The sequence below is a fragment of the Ischnura elegans genome, chromosome X (assembly GCF_921293095.1).
Source record: "Ischnura elegans chromosome X, ioIscEleg1.1, whole genome shotgun sequence".
Classification (NCBI taxonomy): Eukaryota; Metazoa; Arthropoda; class Insecta; order Odonata; family Coenagrionidae; genus Ischnura; species Ischnura elegans.
The window spans coordinates 11,141,753-11,162,093 of record NC_060259.1 but is presented as its reverse complement, the minus strand read 5'-3'; the positions used below and the strand labels follow the sequence as shown (position 1 = coordinate 11,162,093).

Here is a 20,341-nt window from a genome sequence, read left to right as displayed (position 1 = left end):
ATTTACATCTAAGTAATACTCTGTGAGCCACCTCTAGGGTGTTTGGCAGGGGGCTATCAATTACCAGCAAGCGATAGGATTCCCACATGCAAACTACATGGTGCAAAAAACGTGACGCATGGTAACAAATTATACTACCACATTCATGCAAAGGCAAAACTTGCCAACGACTCATTAAGGTAATCTGGCAAAAAAGCTAGAACTAAAAAAATACACGCTGTTAGAAATAATAAGAAATTTCAGAAACATGCATTAAAGAATACATAAGTTAGTAGCCTACACTACATGTCATGTAATCTATTAGTGAGTTCTAACGCTGCCTTTATAGTCATTTATAGATCGCGGAAAAATGACATTCTGTCGTGATCGCCACGATCAAGGAGGGAGACTCGAGTGGCTGCGTCTCCCGGAATCGGGTTTAGGGCACCAAAGAATTGAAATTCACGCGAATCAATCACAGAGAGTTTAATGACTTAGGTTGGTTATGAGTTTTACAATTATCTGCGACGGGCAGCACACCCCGTCGCTCTCGTGTCTTCCCACCGACTGCCCCGAATTCCCGCGCTCGTGTCGTCAGGGCACAGGTCAACGCCTCCAAGACCAGGGGAAGGGTGGCTTCACTCCACCCACCCCGGGAAATGAGCAACCCATCGCCGTCAGCAAGACAATAACCTTATGTCCAGAAAATCCAGACGTTTATGACTGGTCGAGGAGACGCTGGCCCCAAAGGCCTCGACGACCGACGACCCAAATTTATGAACCCTTGCCCTCGACAATCCGGTGACGAGACGACAGCACCGCGCTCAAAGGATCGTCACGCTACCCTGGGATAAGGCACACAATATGACACACATTCATTACAATAGAGTATGTGCACGTTTTTGGGAAGTGATCTTAAAAAAAAATATAAACCTCTATTAGGCTAAATTCAGAGTCTAAGAATAGAGAGGTACTTTTTAAGTGAGATATTAATTATTAAAATTTTCAAAATTAATGATGCGCTGAAACACCAGTCGGCCATATTCTCAAGGCTGTGACGTCATTTTGTTCGATGCGTTCTCAGGCATACCTTGTTCCTTGGGGTGAGCCCCTCTACAGCGTATACTGAGTTTGGAAAGAAGCCATGGAATGGCTTATAAACTTGATTAAAAGTGTGTACATGCCATCATCTACATCTTTTAATTCATTTACTTCTCGGTTACGCTGACGACAAGACTATCAACTTTTCTACCTTGAACTACCGAATCGTATTTCTTACTCCTTGGTTCTCGCATTTGCGTTCGTTTGCAGATTTATAGTGACAATAAAATTAAGAGACACTTAAACAGTGATGATCCTTGAAAATAGTACGACTTAATTCGTGAATTTCGTAATTAGTAACTAACTAACTTAGTAACAGTACCCGTACTACTTACTAACTTAAAAACGGAAAATTAATTTTCGATAAAAAGTGATAGTTTGGATATTCAAAATGTTTGTAATTTAATTCCAAACACAGTGATGCTAATATTTTCCAAATCGGATGTGAAATAAGCTCATTATTACGTATCACAAGTCGGGACTACTTTTTGGAAATGCACCGCGCGTAGGGATTCCTCGCTTAATGCATACTCAGGGAAAAATTTCTGCTGTGTAAGTCATTTGGAACTGTCACCTATCTGCTTTGTACCACTGATTTGTATGTGCTTTTGAACTACTGTGGAATTGAAACACGGTACACAGCAGTTCATGACGTCTTAGCATCCTACCATGTCATCAACTCATTTGTAACATATTTTGAACTGCCTTGGATTTCCATTGGGAACTGCTATGGTACTCATTTGGATTTAAATTTGGAACTCGTTTGTACCACTCGTTCATCCATTTTGAAACTGATTTGTACCAGTTGGACACCCATTTGGAACTCATTTGTACACCATGCCACCTGCTTTGTAGCAGTTCAAGATGGCGTACTCAATTTTCTTGAAGTTTATTCTAGTCTGTTCCGGATATTTAGGCAAGATTACGAATAGAAGTGCGGCCTTTATTATACGCAACCAAAATTCTCGGTACGTAATGAAGATAATCTCGTCGCATTTCAAATCGGACCCAAAAATACGATTTAAGCTGTTTAAGCCACAAGGAAAATAGAATAATTTTTTAACTAATTCGAGTGATTATTTGGGAGTTCCGTTTCTATTAACTGACTTGCGATTATTTCTTATTAAACCACGTATGCATTTTTATTGCATATATTTAGAATTTTCGTTTTCTCGACCAAACGTATCAGACTGAACCTGGCCATGGTATGTTGGCGCGTAGAAGACAGTTCCAAAAAAATGATCACGTATATAAATCGCATGGATTTGTTCACAAAGAATTACAAACGTATGGAAAGCCGTTATACATGAATCTTCTCAGTACACAACAGTTACAATACGAATGATGACGCCCGGAAATCCTGTCATCTCGTTCAAAGGGAGTTCCAAATGAATTTTCTCCGTACACAGCAGTTACAATACGAATGATGACGTCTGGAAATCCTGCCGAATCGTTCAAACGTAGTTCCAAATGAGTAGAAAGCAGTTCCAAACGAACACACTCTGTACAAAGGAGTTCCAAAGGGGATCACAAATGAGTTACAAACGTCTTCATATTTCTAATTTTTGGTACAAATGAGTGAAAATGAGTTTCACAGCAGTTCCAATGCAGATTTTGGTGTTCCAAAGCAGTTTCAAAAGGCTTCCAAAGCAGTTGCAAAGCAAAAATTTTTCCCTGAGTAGTCATAAGAAGACACTTGTACCTTGAAAACCTATAAATTTACGTTGTGAAGAAATGTAAAATGAACCAATTTTTAAATTGTGCTAACAAATACTTCGAGAGGCATATTGAAACCGAATGAATGAAAAGTAATCGTCTGATCTAACTATCAAACATTTGATTTCCAGCCCGAGAGATTTCCGTCATTCATCCGGACCAAGTTTTCAATAACATTATTTTTAGATATACCTCACAAATGCTACTCATAAACCTCAACCAAGCAAATGTATATCTGACTGACATATCTCTGTTAGCGAAATGAAAATAACTTGTAAAACATTGAGATAATCAGAACTCTGCTCTTGAATACATTGATTCTACGTAAGAACAAATACATCGATAAAAAGTGCGTTTTTTAAAGAAATTAAGATCAGATTACTGCTTAGACTGGACCAAAATGTAACTTCAGTTATTTGTGCTTACGTTTCAAACCTTAAATAGCCCAGAAGAAGAAGAACCCAGCTCATTAGCGGCAATTAACTAATGAACTATGAATTATCTATTCAGCCAGTCACCACGGGCCATAACTGAATATGAAAAATTATTTTTCGCGAGTCAGTAGGTTAAATAATAATAGAATAGAAAATAGTTAAATAGATAAATTAAATTATGATCGGTATTTGAAATGATAACAATACAAATATCGATAGTTATCTATGTACCGGCACTTTTACTTCCATAAACCTTCGAATCGTGCTAACAAACTTTTGGCCAATTACCTACTGTAAACAATCTTACTTAATTCACTTAGACCTAATCTCCGATGAGGTTTCCCGTCGATTGTTCTTTATCATGACTGAGGCAACACAACAGAAAAGCTCCAGTTCAACATTAAAACTTCGTGCCGAGGCATGTAGGTATAGTCCAACATAATCAGCACGGTCAATCATTGAAGCATCCACCTTCGGGATATTATTTGAAGAAACCCTCACGAAACCTGATTCCATAATAAGCACTTAAACGTATTTCCCTTTACACGGATCAGATCCACCAACTTTTTCCAATGCACACGTAGTTTATTGAATCATAAACACGATCATAACACGATAAACACCTTGCACGCTGATGAGATAGACCAGAATGACGTCACATACCGAGGAGCCAATAGATGAGCGTTTTCGTCTGCCTAATATCGTTGCGAAAACAATGCATATTAAATAGCAATTATTAAACAAACTAAGCAACAATTAATGCTGTTAATCGAAAGTAATGATATTTACGATACACTTTATCGAATAAACTGCATTTCAATCGTATTCCTCCCGAGTGCACATACTCTATTTTGAATCTATTTTTCTACATCCTATCTATCTCATTTTATTTAGATGATCTGATCTACCGTAGTATGTTGGCGTTCGTAAGATATGGCTAACTTCGTCGGAAAATACACTCCTCTTGAATTTACGTTATAAGTTTAGTCTATTTATCAGTCTACGATCTGGCAGAGATTCCCATTCGAGTTCATCTAAGAGGTCAGTTACACTAACAAGACTACCGTAACGACTTTTCACGTACCTAAATATCGTGGTCGTCACATTTTGGCGTAATATTGGCGTCGCAATCTCCCGTTCATGCATTTAGATATTAACTCGCACGTTATAATGTGTGGTGCATCCAGGCCTAGCAGAAAAGAATAACCAATTTAACCACTAAACCAATTAAACCATTAAGCAAAATATTTTAATCCACCACACTGATTTAAGCTCACTCAAATAGTCACTCACGACCCTATGGAAGCAATTACGTCTATTAGCACCAACCAACCGTCACTGCACACAAATATGAAAGTCTAATCACGAGAAATTAAGTACATTTACACGAGAGGTAGGAAATAGGGACCGAATGTAAAAATGGAGAAAGATTTTTCGGGAAGCGTAGAATTATAAGTAAATACTTCACTAGGGTGCTTTAAAGCAATTGAAGACATGCAATTCACTCCCTGACAAAAAATATTATTTACAGATGGATTGAATGATAACCACGCAAAGAGTAAGAGTACTAGCGAAACTGTCCAGGCCTTCATACGATTGGTGCATGACTCGAGAAACCGGAGGAGGAAGAGGTCACCTCCGAATGGGAAGTGGCCGACAGGGCCGGCAATCCCGAGAGAAACCCGAGGCGTGATCGAAACTAGAGCGACGAGGCCACCTTTACTCTCTAAAACACGATCACACCTATGTATCACCGACGTAATTTGGAATTTTCACCATTTCTAAGCAATCACTGGGATTTCAACGAATATTTAATACCTATAAATACAGATACGTTAGTACCCGGTTCGGGAACTGAATTTTCCGCCCAGGGAATAACAAGATTTTGATTATACGTTGACCACTCCGTTTTCTAATGAGAAAAGAAACGAGGGGGATAGGGTGGTTGGGTAAGAGGAGGGGGCGTGGCCGGAGGGAACCAATCAGATCGCGCGCCTCTGCCCAGTCCACCAAGAGGTATTATCAATCGAGCGAAGCCTCCTCAACTACTTTGCCGTCTCCATTCTTCAGCGTTTGCTCTCCGGGGCCGATTTCATCACATAAAAGCGAGGAGTCGTCAATCCGAATGTTAGGCGTATCCAGGAAGGCCATCGCACGCTCTACGCACACACTCCACGCCAAAGTCTAGCCACTAACTAAGGGGCCAAGGCAAAAAGGGAGGAGTGAGATTCGGGTGGGATCGCCGGCTTCCCACACTGTGGGCCCGGGCTCAAATCCCGGCGGTGGCGGAAATGATTCAGACCGCGCGATCCTCCTTCGGGTGCTTTGTGGACGACACTTAACCCTTTCATGTCCAATGTCCCAATTTTTTTAATCGTCTCAAAATGAAATGAGAAGATGCATGATTGTAATGTTGGTTCTATTGAAGAATAGGCCATTGGCTTCTAGTTTTAAATTCTTTTTGTGATATCCTTCAGATAAAGTAGTTCCCACAGAGTTAATAGCTTTCACTTGAAATGCTGCTTGCGTATACGAAGTGGAAATCACAACCAAGACAGTGCCTAAAACGACTCTCTCCCATTTTTCGCCGTGGATATATTTCTTCTCAACTATGACCCAGACCATGAATAAACATTGAAGAATGTGCAACACGAAATTTCCTTAAGATAAAAATAATGCCACACACAGTTATTTGATAAGGTGGAAATTCACTGACGAAGTCTCATGACGGAGCAATGTGGCTGCAAGCTAAGCAGCTAGCAATGGAAGGTACGGCGTAACTATGCCGAGATGACAACACAGATCCCACTAAAATTCCTTAAGCATAAATGACCCTGAATGATCATCACACGGAAGGAGCATGTCCGTTGGTCACCACTTCTGCGCATTTCCAAACAGAAAATTTTCTATTTTAGCGAAACCTGCCCCGCTCTCGTTCCAATGCAATCAACAACAACTTAAGGAATAAAATTTTGCACCATTTTTAACTTTCAAAAGCTTAGGAGGCAACAAGTTACTCAGCATAAAACCATAAGAAGGTACAAAGTTAGAAGCTCCTCTCTACACTAGCGTATCCTGAGTAACTTCTTCGTCGGTATCCTGAACAAAAAATTATGAACTGAGGAAAACAGCTTTGTTGAGCGTTATTAAAATAATGATATTATAGAATGAAATAAATCAATGAAAGGGCGATGCTTTGATTGTATTGTTAACAATAAGATGAAGTGAGACGGCTTGACTGTGACAGCATTTAACGGGAAAAATCGATGCCTAAAACTTCGTCGACGATTTGGCAGGACACAATGGCACGCAGGCAGCATGAATTTGATGACAACAGGAAATCCTTACCTTATGACCGGGGAAGCAAAAGGAAAATTCATGCTTAGATTAAAGATCCCCACAGGGTAAAATGATTTCGGAAATTCTACGTCATTGGGGAGAATTTCGGATTGAAATAGGTGGCGCTCGCGAAGTCACCAAATTTTGTGATAAGCGATTGAAATAACTAAAGAGAATGAACATTGGCATAAATATACAATAAACTCACTTGGATAAAGTACTGAAGCGAGGACCTTGAACTAGAGGACCGGTGCATAGGGCCAGCCAGGGCCCTCGCGACAGTTGCTGGTGAGCTCGGAGTGGGGACAAGGTAAGAGGGAAAGGGGGGGTAGTGAATGGGGGCTAGTGAAAGGGGCGTCGTTGATAGTAGAGTAGAGGCCGCACACTTGCTCTCACAAACACAATGAGAGAAAACGGATTTCGAAAAGGAAACGCTGGGCGTGCTACAGTTTATGAGAGGGGGCACCGGAGCCCCAAAATATTCTGATATTTAACACATTAATCATCCACACGACAGCAAATAATGTCATGCATTTGAACCGCGAGGAATCACTATTACATCATATTTACATTGGATTCACCCTCTCCTCACCTTTATTGGTGTGATGATATGAACAGGAGGGTTTACTAATAACAATATGACGACCCAACATCCCTCTGGAACATTCATACGAACGCACTGCGACAAAATGTTTATAATTTATGGAAAGTTACAATTAATATCTAGCGATTCCCAAATAAAAACATTCAGTGCCCAGTCACTGCATTGGCAAGCATATTTTACTAGGGCGCCCACTGAATCTAAAAATGTACATTAACAGTGTTCAGCCATTTGCTTGATCAACCAAAAATGTTTCACTTTGAATAACTTGAAATAAATTCCACTCAATTCGATTTGATTTTGAACATACGATTAGGGAGTTTAATTATCACAAGGTGGCCTCTACTTTAGTTTCGTTTCGCTTTCAGACGCGGTATCTCGTCACGACCAAATTAAGTGCCATTTATTCATGACAAGATACCTCACCCTCTCCAAACAAAAGACCAAAGTAATTGATTCTTGGAGCACACCTCCCTTCTAGGCGTACACCGCTCCCATTTTCACTGAACAAAATGTATTCCTCAATTCCGTCCTCCGCAGGGGGATTGGGTAAAGGAAGGCATTGCATGGAGAAAAGGCAAAGATGACATTAAACGCGCCAAATACGAAAAGATTGAAACTCAAAAGGAATAAACAGAAGAAAACACAAAATGGCACTCGTTCACACACTCATCTACTGGCAGGGGATTGGCCGAGAGGGAGGACTTCGCCGTCGGCCGAAAGAACGCACGCACCCAAATTTGCGAAGATTTCTTTTACGCCAGTGACCACACTCGTACTTACGAAAAATACTCTTAATGATATCAGGAGACGAGGTCAACTAAACACAAAATAAACACAAAATAAGTCGTAAAACTATTGCCACATACTTTCACATTCACGCAATGGAAGTGCCAAAGCATCTGACCGATTTAAAACAAATTCTCAGCCACAACGTCTGGCGAATACAGTTTCAAAGATACCTCATTTGTTCATAAATTCGATATTTTTTTATGAAAATACATTGGAACATAATATCCCAATAAATACTTATAAGCATTTATCAATTGCCAGTTACTCAAGCTACTTCATCGACTATGTTATCGTTGCCAATTGACGGATATGTACCGACTCCAACTACGGGGCTGAATCACGAAAAACTAGCACAGCGGTACAGTGAGGAGAATACACTTGATACATACTCAGAGACTCATTTCATGTGGAATCTCACAATAGATTGTGTTAAAAAATGAAGTGTCACACCTATTTCGGCAGAAATCTACACATTTCATATGGATTGGCATAAATTGAAGAGAGAACTCATTGAAATTTTGGCGACTCGAAAATGCAACTTCTAGAAAATATCATTCAGACATCACAGACAATTTTCAACAACTATGGGTAGGGTATGGTAATTATTGTTCAAGATTTATAGGAAACGGTTAAGATGGATATTTTACGAAGCATTTCGCGAATCACCCTTCCCAAATGGAAGTTGCCGATTGAATGGACTATGAATCCCTTTCGTGGCGCGCATGTCCTCGTCCTTCCCCTCCACAGCGTCCCATTCATTGAACACACCCTCCACGCCACACGCCTCCCCTCCTCACCCACCACGCCTGGCACTTCCTCGCTCCTCTTCGAGCGTTCCATTACCTCCACACCTGCACCTCCGCTCCCCACAGCGGCCACGTTTCCACACCGCAAAGCACAACGCTCCACACCCAGCTCGTCACTAACCTTTCCTGCACACTCTTGCTCGACGACGGACTTGCTTTGACATTCTCTCGAAAAGGCCATTTCATTCGCTTCGCTGTGGAACCCACGCGAGCACTTTCGGCGGCTCTGGTGGAGAGGACCACCGCCCCCGGGGGCGGCGGGGGCAGAGAGGAGAGGGGGCAGCTGCTGATGGGTGCCCCCGAAGTTTGCTCACGGCTGCTCAGTGGTTTACCGCTTCGCCTGCACCACGGGCCGTTTCGAATATATACTTTCTATGGTTCAAATTTATCATTAGCCTCCGGGTAAAATTTATCTCGACAATAGATCAAGGAATGTAATGGCGACTACCCACCCACCTTCCTCATGAATCCAAAATAGCACGCACTCGGCCTTACCGAAGACCTCCAAGCGGTGGGTTGCATTTGGGTCCGTGGGAAATCAATGGCATTTAAAATATTTTCATGGATTACGTAATTAGGACTAGATTTGGAGCATAAATTGCTGGAATATTTCCTGGAATTTCATGCAAATTAATGCAATTTCTTGGCACCTGATCATGAACATTTTTCACGAAAAAAGTTCAGGGAGGTGGACGATAGAAATATGATGATCACATGCATGGCAATTACACTGTGGACGTGATAGATTTCATACGTGAAATGTTAACGACGGTGAAATTCACAATGATTGCAGCGGAAAAATTCCTCTGCACCGGAAATCGAACCGCGGACCATCGCCTTTCCGGGCCGCTTCGCAGACAATGCGCCACCCAAGTTCCTTGACTCCCAACGCAATCTTTGGTGCTAGATGTTAATGGTAGACACGGAATTAAGGAACCTGGAAAGTGTAGTGGCCTGGACAGCCTATTGTCGGTGGTTCAATTTCCGGTGCAGGGGATTTTTTTCCCATGGCAATAATTGTGAGCACTGTGGATGGTCAACGATAGTACTCAATACAAATGCTGACGATTTTCAATCATAATAGTGCTTTTACAGTGGATTACATTCCATTATGCATAATCCTAGCTTGCTAATGCTCTTGCATTACTGATGACAGCTGATGGAAAATGGTTTACAATAGTTGAGGATCGTATTAAGCAATTGTGGATGCCATCTCTCGACATTAAAAATAACAGTTGAATCGCTGCTTATTTGGATCAATCCAACTAGCAGCCATGATGCGACTACGGCCCTATGGAGACGAGAGTAACGCTTGCGTGCCATTCACGAGACCGCCGGCGAGCGCCACAGAGGAGCAGTGACACAGCCATCTAGACGGAACGCACCGATCATTCAGTCTACCTGGAATCAAATATTGCAATAATTGTGGAATTATTAAAAAAGGCGGCACGCACGATGCTTTTGAGGCGGACGCCATCCAAAACGCCATCGCAAAACGCATACACCATGATTAATTACAACATCAGCTAGAACCAGGAGTATTTGCGTTCAAATAGGAGTATCGTAGTCAATTTGGACCAGTGGCCAAAAATCCACGATTATTAACATGGAAATGGAATAAAATAGTCATTATGCGATCGTATAAAATTCTTTAATTCGCAAAACTCCGCAAGTTATCTCGTAGAAAAATCGATTCCTTCTCGTTGGACTATCGCTTCTTCTGGGACATATGACGATTAATCCGAGTGATTAGGAATGGAGCGAAAACGTTATTTTTCAGAAACACGTAAAATAATAAGGGAGAGAACGACTGACCAGAAAAACATAATTGTAACGGTGTGATGGGTGGGGAGGCGAGAGGACTGCCTGAAGATCACGTTGTCCGTTCAATTTTCTCCAAAGAAGGGAGATTTTGCCGTGGAATTGGATTCTCATCAAGGGGATGCTAAGCGCTGGCTTCTGCCATTAGATTGGAACATTTACCCTATTGGCCACTTGGCAAGATCATGCACATAAAGGCATTTGATGCCATCATCTCTCTACAATGCCAGCGTATTTCAAGCTCACACACAGGACTATTATTAACGGCAATATAAAAACAAATACCGTTGGAGTAATCAGGACTAAACGGATGCTTTAGAGTGAAAAAGATGCCACATGGCAAACGTTAATAAATAAACGCCATGACAATTCCAATGGCAGTTTTCTATAGTTAATTTTAACCTTATTTATAAGGCAATCACAAATATTTCGTTATATAAGGGAATATTAGCAAGTAAAATTAGATTTTTACACCTACTATAGAAATAGCAATACCCACGTATTATTACCCGGCTTCCTTATGCTTTGTAGGGATGTACCGTTTACGATGATCCTTATAATTGAAGTGCAACATTCTACACCATCTAGCTATATGGGTCCAAAAAAAGCTTCGAGTGACACGGATGCTACGCGAACTACCAGGAGGACAAATGCGGTCCCACGGATATCTCCCTAATCCGTAAAAGCAACATACGCGGTACACAAAGACGTCGTCACATCCATAGACACTAGAGCGAGAAGACCCAGATGGCCCATTCCCCAAAGTCCTTGGTGATGGGAACAGTGCGTGTACTCCGAAATGTGTAATGAAAACGAGTTCGAAGAGTTATTAAAAGAACTGTGTAGTAGACCGATGCCATTTCTGGAAGGCAGGTAAAAAAATTGAACAGACAAATGAAAGATAGGAAAAAACTTCATTTATTATGGAAAGAATCCTCGAAGATACTTCACAAAAAAACATTCGATAGATGTGATCTCCCTGACCGAAAGTTAACGTGAAGAGCCGGTACGCGATACAAACTAAAAACATAATTATTTCCGACCTAGAAAATAATTAATGGACTAATTTTCTAGTCAAAAATCATGTGGTGCACAAGAAAAGGAGGAGTTAATTCAGCATCAAGCATAAATTCAAGTTCTATAACAATATCCCCCATATCGCTGCAAATTGCAAAATATACGAGGGATACGGGTTGGCATGGTGGCAAAAGTCCCCCTCGCTGGTATCTCTATCTTGTCGTGATGAGGGGGCTTACGTGCCTAAGTGAACCTGAGAGCTATGCCGGCGGGAGCGAAAGCTCCTGGTAGGGCCACCCAAGCCGGACAGGTCAAAGGGAATAGGCCAGACAAAAAGAGATACCCTGGTCCTCCAGGTTGGGGGTTGGGCGTGGGGCTAACAATCTCATACCGCAAAAAATGTTCTGTTACGAAACCCATAAAGAAGCCTCGGAATACGGAAGGATTTAAGGATAATGACACTGGCAAACGATCAGAAACTCGAAAACGGAATACAACATTGACCTTAGCTACATGGAATGTAAGGACCATGTTGAAGGCTGGAAAAATGGCAGAGATCGATGAAGAAGTATTGAAATATGGGATAGATGTAATGGCGTTACAAGAAATAAGATGGAACGGAAATGGAAGAGTGGATAAAAAGGACTACTCAATGTTCTATAGTGGGCCTAAACTGAGAACTGGACAATGTGGAACAGGGTTTATCCTTAATAAAAAAAATGAAGCAAAGCTGATTAGGGTATGGACCTCTGGGGGATAGAATGTGTAAGATAAGGCTCAAAGGACGTTTTAGAAACTTATCCATCATCTCAGCTTATGCACCCGCAGAAGATGCTAATGATGATGAGAAGAATGCCTTCTATGATCAACTGGATAGAGAATGCAGCAAGATACCTAAATATGATATGTTGATTCTCCTAGGAGATTTCAATGCAAACATAGGAAGAGAGGACTTCCTGCAGCATGCAGCTGGAAAACACTCTTTACATACTGAAACAAATGGAAACGGAATGATGATAAGCCAGCTGGCAGAAGCTGAAGGGCTAATAATCAAAAGTACCTGTTTTGCTCTCAAAGATATTCATAAGGGAACATGGAAAATGGCAGGTATAGGAATGGTCAACCAAATTGATCACGTTCTGGTTTCCAGAAGACATTCATCTTCAGTCATTGACATAAGGTCTGCAAGAGGCCCGAACTGTGATTCAGACCATTATTTGGTAAAGGCCAAGCTCAGGGAAAGAATTGCGAATGTGGGACGTATTAAAGGAACCAAGAGAATACAGTGGAGTGTGGAAAAGTTCAGACAACCAGCAGCTGTAGCCCAATACCAGGAAATACTGGGTAAGAAACTAGAAGAAGGAGCAGAGAACCTGAGTGTAAATGACTCGGCAGAGAAAATGGCTTAATATAAAGAAGGCTATGGAAGAGGCTGCAGAGGAGACCATAGGAGAAAGAAAGAGAACAAGGAATGAAGAATGGTTTGATAATGAGTGCAGAAAAGCTATAGAAAGGAAGAATATAAATCGAAGGAACACCTTCCAGAAAGAGACAAGACAAAATGTCGAAAGATAAGAAAGCAGAAGACAAGCAAATAAAATTTTACGAAAAAAGAAAAAGCAGTATTAAAAGGGTATGTGGAAAAGATTGAGGAACTGAACACACAAAATGAAAGTAGAAAGTTATACCAGGCAATCAAACGGATGACAAATAAATTTCAACGAAGAACAAACGCATGTAAGGATAAGAATGGGAGGTTGGTTGGAACAGAGGAAGAAGTAATGGGAAGATGGGCCGCGTACTTTAAGAAATTGCTGAATGTCAATGAGATAGATGAGGAAGATGAGGAGGATGGAGAAATGTTGGACATGACGGTGGACACCAATATTAGTAGGCCATCAATTGAGGAGGTGGAGGAGTCGTTAAAACGGCAGCGGAATGGGAGAGCTCCAGGGGAAGATCAAATTGTACCGGAGTTAATCAAGTATGGAGGGAAAAATTTAACAAAGAACCTACATATACTGATATGTGAAATATGGGAGAAAGAAGAGATGCCTGAGAAATGGAAGATTGGTTTAATTTGCCCTATATTCAAGAAGGGAGATAAATTGCAATGCAGCAACTATAGGAGAATCACATTTCTAAATGTCACTTATAAGATACTTTCTTGTATACTGCAGAAGAGACTTAACACGTATGCTGAAGAAATCCTTGGTGGATACCAATGTGGCTTCAGGCCGGGAAGAGGAACAACCGACCAAATCTTTGTAATGAGACAATGCATGGAGAAATGTTATGAGTACAAAATTGACCTACATATGCTTTTCATTGATTTCCAGCAAGCTTTTGACAGTGTCAATAGAAGAAAAATGTTGAAGGCATTGGAGGGATTTGGAATACCAAAAAAACTAATTAAGTTGGTAAATATGACTATGGAAGGATCTCAAGCTAAGGCCTATATCGGGGGCAAGACTAGTGAAGCCTTTAAGATAACAATTGGAGTAAGACAAGGAGATTCTCTATCAGCAGTACTATTTAATCTGTGTCAACATGAAGCCATGAAATAACTGGGGTTAGAGGGGAAAATTGTGTATAAATCTACTCATGCATGTGCCTATGCCGACGATATAGTTCTAATGGCACGGAATATGGATTCTCTGAAAGAAATATTAAAAATCTTAGAACAGAAGAGTAATATAGGGCTCAGAATCAATGAGAGAAAAACAAAATACATGAAAATGTTGACCACGGAAGACAGAAGATGGACTCAAAACGTTACATTTGGGCAGTACAACTTTGAAAATTTAAAATATTTCAGCTACCTCGGTACTAATTTAAACTGTAAGAACTCAATGACAGAAGAGATCAACAAGTGGATAATGGCTGGAAATAGGGCTTACTTTGCTAATATTAAGCTCCTGAAGTCAACTCTTCTATCTAAGGAGATGAAATTCAAGATCTATATGACACTTATCAGACCGGTCGTGACATATGGAGCAGAAACGTGGAGCATCTCCACTGGAAACGAGCAAGCTCTGCGGATATTTGAATGGAAGGTTTTGCGAAAGATATATGGTCCCGTGACAGATGGGGTAACTTGGAGGATAAGAACAAACAAGGAAATAGAAAATATTATCCTAGACGAAGACATAGTGAGATTTGTGAGGACCCAACGGCTAGCTTGGCTAGGTCATGTAAAAAGAATGAGTGAAGAAAGGATGCCTAAGAAGATTCTACATGGAAATATGGATGGAAAGAGAAAAAGACGAAGACCGAGGAAAAGATGGATGCAGGATGTGGAATAAGACATAAAGGCTATGAGGATTGTCAGATGGTGGGAGAAAGTGCAGAACAGGAGAGAATGGACAGGCGTCTTGAGGGAGGCCAAAGCCCATACCGGGCTGTAGTGCCGAGGAAGTAAGTAAGTATGGTGGCATAAGTGTTAGGCTTCCAATGAGCGCGTGATCAAATAGTGGAGTTTTTGACAGAATTACCGATCCTTACATGAGTGCTTTACGGCGAGAACTTCAAGTGGAGCACTCCTTCCGTCGGGTGGGACGTTAAAGCCGTTGTCCCCTCGGCGCCCTTCGCTCACGAATGCCCAAAGCGGATGAAAAAACAACCTCCACGAACCCTGATAACAGCAATGGAATGCCACCTCTATAAAAGCTTCCCCCGAGACACGAAGCTTGATGCTGAAAGGATGAAAGACGATCTCTACAAAAATACATCTCACATTTGATGGAAGAAATGCGGCTTTCCTGGCGGACAGCAATGATAAATTATTTTCACGTTCCACAGCCGGTCAGAGAATTAATCGTACCACAACTATTCTAAATAGTGCTAAACGATATCTTCCCGCTGCTCCGAGTGTTTAGGTGCCTTTTCTGAACATTTTTGACGAACCGACAGGAATCGTTACTTGAATTCAGGATCTGAGGGAAACTTTGACTAAAACTCTACTTTTTTTACAACAAGGTTAAAATTTCGAGTGGGGCCGGGAGGGGGGGGTGGTGGTTTCAGAACGTGGGAAGGGACACATTTGAGCCCTCCGCACCACGAGGAAGAGGGTGGGGGTGGAGGTGCACCGCGACCACTCGAGAGCGCGACGACTGAGGAGCAGCGGAAGGAGGATGGCGGCGTCTGGCGTCTCGAGTGCAGCCTCACTCACCTTGTCCGTGGACAGCGCGTAGATGAACTCCGCATGGCCGTCGGGGGGTGCCGGTTCGAGCGCCGTGTCTGGAAGCAAGGCTCGCCCGCTGTCAACCACTATCTCCTCATACTCCGAGGCCTGCGTAGCATTCGTCAGCAGCACCTGCAACGAGAGAGAGAGAGAGAGGACTTGAGTGGGTTTTTTCTCCTCGAGCGCTGATAGCACACCCGTGGGAAATGCACTCTCGCTTTTGAAAGCCACTCCATACCAACCTACAGATACACAATCGGCGTTGACTCTGAAGAGCCGACGATGTGGCCGAGTTTTTTCCCCTTTCTTTCTTGTGCGATTGGGAGGGATCCTTAGAGCGGAAATGGATGGCAGGGGAGGAGGGAAACGCCAAAAAACAATGACGCAGAGGGATTTGATGGTGATGCCAATTAGCGACTCCGATCAGATAACAAATGAGCACAAGAATGGATCGTGTTAGTGTGAATGGCAAATTGAGAGCTTTCGGAGATAAAAAGAGACGTAAATGCCCGTCTGCTGAGAATATGAGATTCGCGGTCCAGATCAGCGCTTTGACGATGAAATTAAACGGGCGACAACCTCGTGGCGGTCATGCCACGCAAGTGTAAGTGTAGTGCGGAAGCGTAGAGAACAATCGCTCCTGTTATTAAGATATTAAAAAGTAAACATTGATGCCGAGTCGTGGGAAAATGATAATGCGCGCGGCAATAAACAAGGCAATTCTTTTAGAATTAATGACGAAAATTGCAGGGTACGATGCTTCAACGAGGGCATTAAGTAAAGAGAGTGGCCAAGAGGGGAGAATTTGGGGAATTCCTCGAGGAAATTGGCAAGGAAGTACCGAAACATTTATAGGTCTCGAACGACGAAACTCCGTTTGCTGGGTGACAATGAAAAAGCTCCACGATGATTTCGCACACAACAAACATTTATTTCCTCTGCAATCCTAATTGTCACGCATCGAGGCACTGCGTGCTACTATATTTAAACAAAATTCATATGCCTTATTGCGCATGGTATCCGTGTGGAGAAGCAGTCAAATGCGGAATTTGTCCGTTGGTTGGGACACAAATCTATGGTCTATTTGACGAAAAGCGAGAGAATCACACGAATACATTGCTCTGAATTCGTTCCTGTCTTAAATAAAATATTTGTTAAATATCCTAGGAGAATAAGCGTCCACTGAAACAAAGCCGTTTCAAGGGAGGAGGAGTTCGCGCCATAGGCCCAAAGTCGTACTCCAAGACAATGCGAACAAACATCACCTCTAGCTCTATGATTCGCATACGAAAAACCAATTTTCCACGATATTGAGATTTGACTTGCGAGTGGTTATCATGAAATTAAACATTCCAAAGCAGAGCTTCAAAAGTTGTCAATGTAAATCATAAAGTGCACACAGAATCCGGCCAATTTACGGTTCTGCACGGAATATATTCTTCGCACAAACCCCACGCTAATATCCACTAAAAAAATAAGCATGAAGCATGTATAAGTACACTCCACCTTCAAGTACAAAGGAGCAAACACCTCAGCCGACGCCTGCCACGACGCAGCAATGCCAAGAACGACACGCAGGGGAGACGGCCACTCACGCTTTCAAACCTCGCCTTCCACGTTTACACAAAGTGACGACTTTTAATGAACTATACAGAGGAGAGGTACTCGTATGTAAATTTCTATTGTTTGCAGACGCCGGGAAGGTTCGGAAGAATTTACTGCAAGTCTGTTGATTACGATTAATAACCCGTCGGAAATGTGGCACTTGGAGTGTGTGACGGCGTGGCAGAGAGAAGCAGGATGGGACAAAGAGGCGCCAGTGGCCGAGTGGACCAGAGAGCCGGACGGGACCACGCACACCGCCCCTTGGACATTGCCCCCCCTTGCCATGCACCGGATCACCGTGGGGAAGGAAGACGTTTCCGAGGAAAGGAAATGCGACGTTCGCGGAAATTCCAAAATATTTTCTTCTCATCGTAGCTCATCCTCGACATGATAGGAATATGCCTGTTAAGGGCTGTTTTAATGGCAGTATTGTTTATTACCCAAGCCTCCCCACTTTGAATCTTGTTCTTCAACTTTGCATAGCACTCCACAAATTTGGCTGGTCATGCTTTATTTTCTCGAAGCTGCCTTTCAAAATCAGATTTATCATCAATTCTCCAGGTCAATGCATTGGAAAAATGTTGAATCCAATTAACATATACACATCGTTTCGAAAAAACGGATGTTAAGTTCGCTAATACCGAAAGAGGCAAAAATAGAACCCAGGCTTTTAGTCAGTACACTTTTTACGATTTTGGAAATTTGCTGCTTTCACTGCTGTCAAATCACGTTAGTTACACGTCAATTCAGCTATGTGTGCATATGAACATTTATTTTTAATCCAATGCATTCATAAATACCTTCTATTATATAATACATAAAATTATTAAATTTCACTATTATGGGGCAACATATTTCGCATTTTAAAACAAAAGGATGTCAGCTAAGATTAGTTTTGATACGTTGAGTCTCTTAAAAAGACGCGAAAAGGAGTGCCATTCTGCGGATGCGAAGAAGTGACTCCATGGAGGCATTACGGAACCTGCACACGTCGACTCTAGGCCTATGCAACGGACTCGACGAGAATGGAATAGCGTACGTGATTTGCCATCTTTCAAACAGTGCGCCTAAGACCCTCCGCAGGATCAAAGGTCGAGTTGTTCGCGCCGTATCGAAGGCAGTCTTACAGTCAAGATTGCAGACTTCGACCGCGAGAATCACGGAAAATGGGGACGTACTTTTTTGGTACCAGTATCGTTGAGTGATACTAAGAGGTTGCCCTTATTGCTGTATTTTATCGAAACATTGTGTGTGGCAATTTCATAAGGTGGTCAATGCCAAGAGTTTTCCTACAAAATTACAAACCCTAATTGAAGTGGCTGGAACTTCTCTTATAGTACGCGGAATTTGGAGAAATAGAGTGAGTAACAAGCCGCAGAAATGAATTGCGCGGACCGTGCGTAGGGAATGAAGTAATTTTACTTGACTTTTAATTTCTAAGTGGGACTGATTTTTTCCATGTAAAAGCAAAGCTACGTCGCTATGACGGGGCAACCAGAGAGGGCTACTACGCCGAGCATACTTTTTACACGGTCACTCAGATAATATTTCGCATGAGATTACTTCAATGAATAACTCGATACAGTAAGCGCCGCGCAGTTTCCTCGGGGAAATAACACTTCAAAATATTTACATTCATCAAATCCATACAAAATGATCCTTCAGACACACACGTAGCATACACGAATCTTCGTTTTCACTCCACTGCGAAATGCAAGCGACATTATGTGAGATAAGAAGGGCCTAAATCTATAATTTCAAGAGTATAACATTCTAGGAGATTACTTTTCCACATGATATCGCCAACGTAACACAGCGTCTATCAAGAGTAAAAAATTAAAATGAGGCGATAATTCAAACAGCGCTATTATGGTCCACATACAAGTTGTCACTCCAGCACGGCATCATCGAATATTTTTAAATGCTACCATGGAAGTGGGCAAAAAATATGAGCTTCCAACGTGCTGCAGACTGACCACTTATTTTCAGATATTCCCAAAGCAGCAAACGCACCTTGACATGCGTCCACCCTATGCACGTACATCAACGCCACGCCCAGCCGGACTGCGTGCACACGCTCGCTCGGAAAACACGACTGGCGCACCCAACGCCCTCCACTCTAATCCCAGACATTTCCACCATGTATTCAACATTGGGCACTCGGTCAACCGAAATTCCTTTCCGTAAAAACAATGGATGCACGAGGCCGTTAAAGGTTGCAACTTATTGCGAGCGGTAAAGAAAGCTATTTCCTCGAAATTAACCAGTTATTCATCCACCGAGACACCAGCAGAGGGTTCCGAGAGCGTATTTTATGTTATAACAGTTAGTCTCCATCCACTCCAATGGATTCAATGCCCACCCATAAAAGCATTCCGACCCTCTGAAATCCCAACAACTCGTCGCAATTTTCCTCGTCTTCTGTCTCATTCTTGGTAATGAGGTTTTCTATCCTCAATTCAAATATTTCTTATCACGCGAGGCAACAACTACGAGCGATCGGCTCCGCTTCTTCACAATGATGTCTGCACGCTACTCCCGGATGGAAAATTTGACTATGTATTGCACTTAATCACTTGCGTGAAAAACTTGGATTTACCCACTAACAATGATCATAATAGCAACAAACCTTCCCCATGCAAATGAAAATAATTTATACCAGAATTTGTCCAGGACCTTTGTTGCGATATAATATCACAGTCTGGGACACAACAAAGCATAGTTTTTAGAAAAATGCAGAATAACGAAATCAAATGATAGCATATCCATCAGAAATAATTAGTATAATACTTAATGGAAACAACAAGTAAGTGCTACCAATTCCGAAACTAATTCGATATAAACGATCGATTTATGGAATGCTTTGAGTTAAAAAGTATGCATTTCAAATCATAACATATGCAGTGATGAATTGGTTTTGACTGTGAGATTTATATGTTGCATGTAA

General features: G+C 41.9%; 1 protein-coding gene across 6 annotated transcripts in view; it reads right to left on the bottom strand.

Moving 5' to 3' along the window:
- Positions 1-20,341, bottom strand: part of LOC124171785 (plexin-B) — a 615,725-nt gene that overhangs the window by 323,497 nt on the left and 271,887 nt on the right. For all 6 annotated transcript variants that reach the window (XM_046551100.1, XM_046551104.1, XM_046551102.1 and 3 more), the window contains exon 4: positions 15,778-15,921. In XM_046551100.1, coding sequence (XP_046407056.1) covers positions 15,778-15,921 — 144 coding nt within the window. The remainder of the gene's footprint in view (positions 1-15,777; positions 15,922-20,341) is intronic.